General features: G+C 46.6%; 1 protein-coding gene across 2 annotated transcripts; it reads left to right on the top strand.

Annotated features, from left to right (window-relative positions):
* Positions 1–56: 56 nt before the first annotated feature.
* Positions 57–1,073, top strand: EMC6 (ER membrane protein complex subunit 6). Of its 2 annotated transcripts, none has more exons than XM_022595959.2 (2): positions 57–308; positions 496–1,073. In XM_022595959.2, exons 1-2 carry the CDS (start codon positions 162–164, stop codon positions 874–876), a joined length of 528 nt encoding a protein of 175 aa, XP_022451667.2. In that variant the 5' UTR covers positions 57–161; the 3' UTR covers positions 877–1,073. The 2 variants fall into 2 exon arrangements, with proteins under 2 accessions (XP_022451667.2, XP_089756744.1); XM_089900618.1 differs by lacking the exon at positions 57–308 and adding an exon at positions 367–389.
* Positions 1,074–4,049: the final 2,976 nt, after the last annotated feature.

Here is a 4,049-nt window from a genome sequence, read left to right as displayed (position 1 = left end):
TCTAGTTAACAAAGGCCAACCAGCCTGGCCCGCCCCCTCATGAATAGTTAACGACGCTCCAGCCAATCACCGGCCGGAGCGCTCTCGGGCTTTCGGAAGGCCCAGCGCGCGCATAGAAAAGCGGAGAGAGGGGTGGAGCGTGCTCAGGGCGCCCGCGGCGCATGCGCCAGAGGGCGGGCGCCGAGTTCCTGGCGACTGCGCAGGCTGGGCCGTCCCAGCATCCTCCAGTGCAAGATGGCGCCGCGGGAATCCGTACCACGGGCTGTCTGAGGGAGCGCCGAGCTACTGCGTCCGCCGCCGGGTTCCAGGTAACTGAGCGAGTCTGGGTGGGAAATGCAGATGTGCCGCCAGCAACCCCGAGCCCTCAGCCTTTTCAGCGTTTTTCGAAGGTCCGAGACTGAGGGGTGCGAGGTCTCCGCAGCCCCGGGGGGAGGGGCGGCGCGAACCCAAGTCGCCACGCTCCGGGCGCCACCTGTAACTTGGTTCTCTCCGCAGCCCCGCGTTGCTCCACGAGAAAGCAGAGGCCGAGCCCGGGCGGGTGCGATGGCCGCTGTGGTGGCCAAGCGGGAGGGGCCGCCGTTCATCAGCGAGGCCGCTGTGCGGGGCAACGCCGCCGTCCTGGATTACTGCCGGACCTCGGTGTCGGCGCTGTCAGGGGCCACGGCCGGCATCCTCGGCCTCACCGGCCTCTACGGCTTCATCTTCTACCTGCTGGCCTCCATCCTGCTCTCCCTGCTCTTAATTCTCAAGGCGGGAAGGAGGTGGAACAAATATTTTAAGTCGCGAAGACCTCTCTTTACAGGAGGTCTCATTGGAGGCCTCTTCACCTATGTCCTGTTCTGGACATTCCTCTACGGCATGGTGCACGTCTACTGAAACGTGGGCAGGGATGACTTTTAAAAAAAAAAAAAAAACAGATTGGGAGGACTGTTGCCAGAAATTAACACCAGGTAGACTTACCTAGTTTTTAAATTGTTGGAGTCGCCGCTTGTCCTGTAACGTTATAAATAATTTATATCTTAAGACGAAGAGTCTGTAACTGTTCTACAGATTAAATGAAGCGTGAGACCCTTTGTGGAGTTTTCTTCCTACCTTAACGCGTACCACCTGTCTGCCATGGGTGCAAAATCGCCCGGTATTGACTCCGGGAGAGCTGGGACTGCGCCTTAGTTTTCTGTCCTCTCCTTGCATTTACACATAGCCCCTCAGAGAGGGGCCACTAGGGCCTGAATAAGGAGAGAACTTATCATTAACATCCTGAGAATTAATAACAGTTAATGTTTATTAAGTGTGCCTTGTATGCCAAGCATTGTACTTTGTACTTTTTACTCGTTACTTCGTTAATTCTAGCAATGTCCTTATGGAGTACATGTGATTATTATTCCCCATTGATGAACCTGAGTCTCAGAGAGGCTAAATACCTCTGCCGGAGGAGGCACAGCTGGGAAGAGGCAGAGCCAGGATTCAAATGTAGGTCTCTTAATTGCTCTTACTGTATTGGCTGACTGCCTTTTCAGAACCCAGCCTTCCCTCCCAACCACTATTCTCAAGGTATGAGTGGTGTCATTTCAGTTCCATTTCACCTAGTTAGAGCTAGCTGTTTTCAGTTTTTAAAAAGCAAGCTCTTTTTTTCTAGACTCTGTCTAGTGAGAATTAAACAGACTGATTGATTAAGCTAATCTATGGGCTTGTCTAGAGTGTAAATGCCTCTGTCTATATGCTGGTCCATGATCCCTTCCTGTCAGGAGGCTTGTCTTAGAATAAAATGCATACATTTAATTGAGAAATAAATATTGCATTAGCGTTAAGTAAGGAACACGTTGCTTGTGGAATTTATAGTTTTAACTGGGAAGACCAGCATTACCTGATTTCACAAATAGATTATAAGAGCTACGAAGAAAGTACACGGGAGCCCCAAACCTAACCCAGGTTGTGGGGTAGCTTTTTTTTTTTTTTTTTAATTTTATTTTTTTATACAGCAGGTTCTTTTGTTTTTCTTTTTTTTTTATTAGCGGTACGCGGGTCTCTCACTGTTGTGGCCTCTCCCGTTTCGGAGCACAGGCTCCAGACGCGCAGGCTCAGCGGCCATGGCTCACGGGCCCAGCCGCTCCGCGGCATGTGGGATCTTCCCGGACCGGGGCACGAACCTGTGTCCCCTGCATCGGCAGGCGGACTCTCAACCACTGCGCCACCAGGGAAGCCCTATATAGCAGGTTCTTATTAGTTATCCATTTTATACATATTAATGTATATATGGCAATCCGAAACTCCCAATTCATCCCACCACCACCACCACCACGACTACCCCCCCGCCACTTTCCCCACTTGGTGTCCATACGTTTGTTCTCTACATCTGTGTCTCAATTTCTGCCCTGCAAACTGGTTCATCTGTACCATTTTCTAGGTTCCACATATATGCGTTAATATATGATATTTGTTTTTCTCTTTCTGACTTACTTCACTCGGTATGGCAGTCTCTAGGTTCATCCATGTCTCTACAAATGACCCAATTTCATTCCTTTTTATGGATGAGTAATATTCCATTGTATATATGTACCACATCTTCTTTATCCATTTGTCTGTCGATGGGCATTTAGGTTGCTTCCATGACCTGGCTATTGTAAATAGTGCTGCATTGAACATTGGGGTGCATGTGTCTTTTTGAATTATGATTTCTCTGGGTATATGCCCAGTAGTGGGATTGCTGGGTCATATGGTAATTCTGTTTTTAGGTTTTTAAGGAACCTCCGTACTGTTCTCCATAGTGGCTGTAGCAATTTACATTCCCACCAACAGTGCAAGAGGGTTCCCTTCTCTCCACACCCTCTCCAGCATTTGTTTGTAGATTTTCTGATGATGCCCATTCTAACTGATGTGAAGTGATACCTCATTGTAGTTTTGATTTGCATTTCTCTAATAATTAGTGATGTTGAGCAGCTTTTCATGTGCTTCTTGGCCATCTGTATGTCTTCTTTGGAGAAATGTCTGTTTAGGTCTTCTGCCCATTTTTGGATTCGGTTATTTGTTTTTTTAATATTGAGCTGCATGAGGTGTTTATATATTTTGGAGATTAATCCTTTGTCCGATGATTCGTTTGCAAATATTTTCTCCCATCTGAGGGTTGTCTTTCCGTCTTGTTTGTAGTTTCCTTTGCTTTACAAAAGCTTTTAAGTTTCATTAGGTCCCATTTGTTTATTTTGTTTTTATTTCCATTACTCCAGGAGGTGGGTCAAAAAAGATCTTGCTGTGATTTATGTCTAAGAGCGTTCTTCCTATGTTTTCCTCTAAGAGTTTTATAGTGTCCAGTCTTACATTTAGGTGTCTAATCCATTTTGAGTTTATTTTTTGTGTATGGTGTTAGGGAGTGTTCTAATTTCATTCTTTTACATGTAGTTGTCCAGTTTTCCCAGCACCACTTATTGAAGAGACTGTCTTTTCTCCATTGTATATCCTTGCCTCCTTTGTCATAGATTAGTTAACCATAGGTGTGTGTGTTTATCTCTGGGCTTTCTATCCTGTTCCATTGATCTATGTTTCTCTTTTTGTGCCAGTACCATATTGTCTTGATTACTGTAGCTTTGTAGTATAGTCTGAAGTCAGGGAGTCTGATTCCTCCAGCTGTTTTTTTCCCTCAAGACTGCTTTGGCTATTTGGGGAATTTTGTGTCTCCATCCAAATTTTAAGATTTTTTTGTTCTAGTTCTGCAAAAAATGCCATTGGGATTTTTTGCACTGAATCTGGGATTGCACTGAATCTGTAGATTGCTTTGGGTAGTATAGTCATTTTCACAATATTGATTCTTCCAATCCAAGAACATGGTATATCTCTCCATCTGTTGGTATCATCTTTTTTTTATTTTTTATTTTTATTTATTTTTTTTTTAGTGGTACGCAGGCCTCGCTGCTGTGGCCTCTCCCGTTGTGGAGCACAGGCTCTGGACACGCAGGCTCAGTGGCCATGGCTCACGGGCCCAGCCACTCCGCGGCATGTGGGATCTTCCCGGACCGGGGCACGAACCCGTGTCCCCTGCATCGGCAGGCGGACTCTCA

Source organism: Delphinapterus leucas, chromosome 19, assembly GCF_059928025.1.
Source record: "Delphinapterus leucas isolate spDelLeu-1000000601 "Yukka" chromosome 19, BTC_Dleu_Yukka2, whole genome shotgun sequence".
Lineage (NCBI taxonomy): Eukaryota > Metazoa > Chordata > Mammalia > Artiodactyla > Monodontidae > Delphinapterus > Delphinapterus leucas.
The sequence above is the reverse complement of the archived record's forward strand: the minus strand, read 5'-3'. Positions and strand labels throughout refer to the sequence as shown.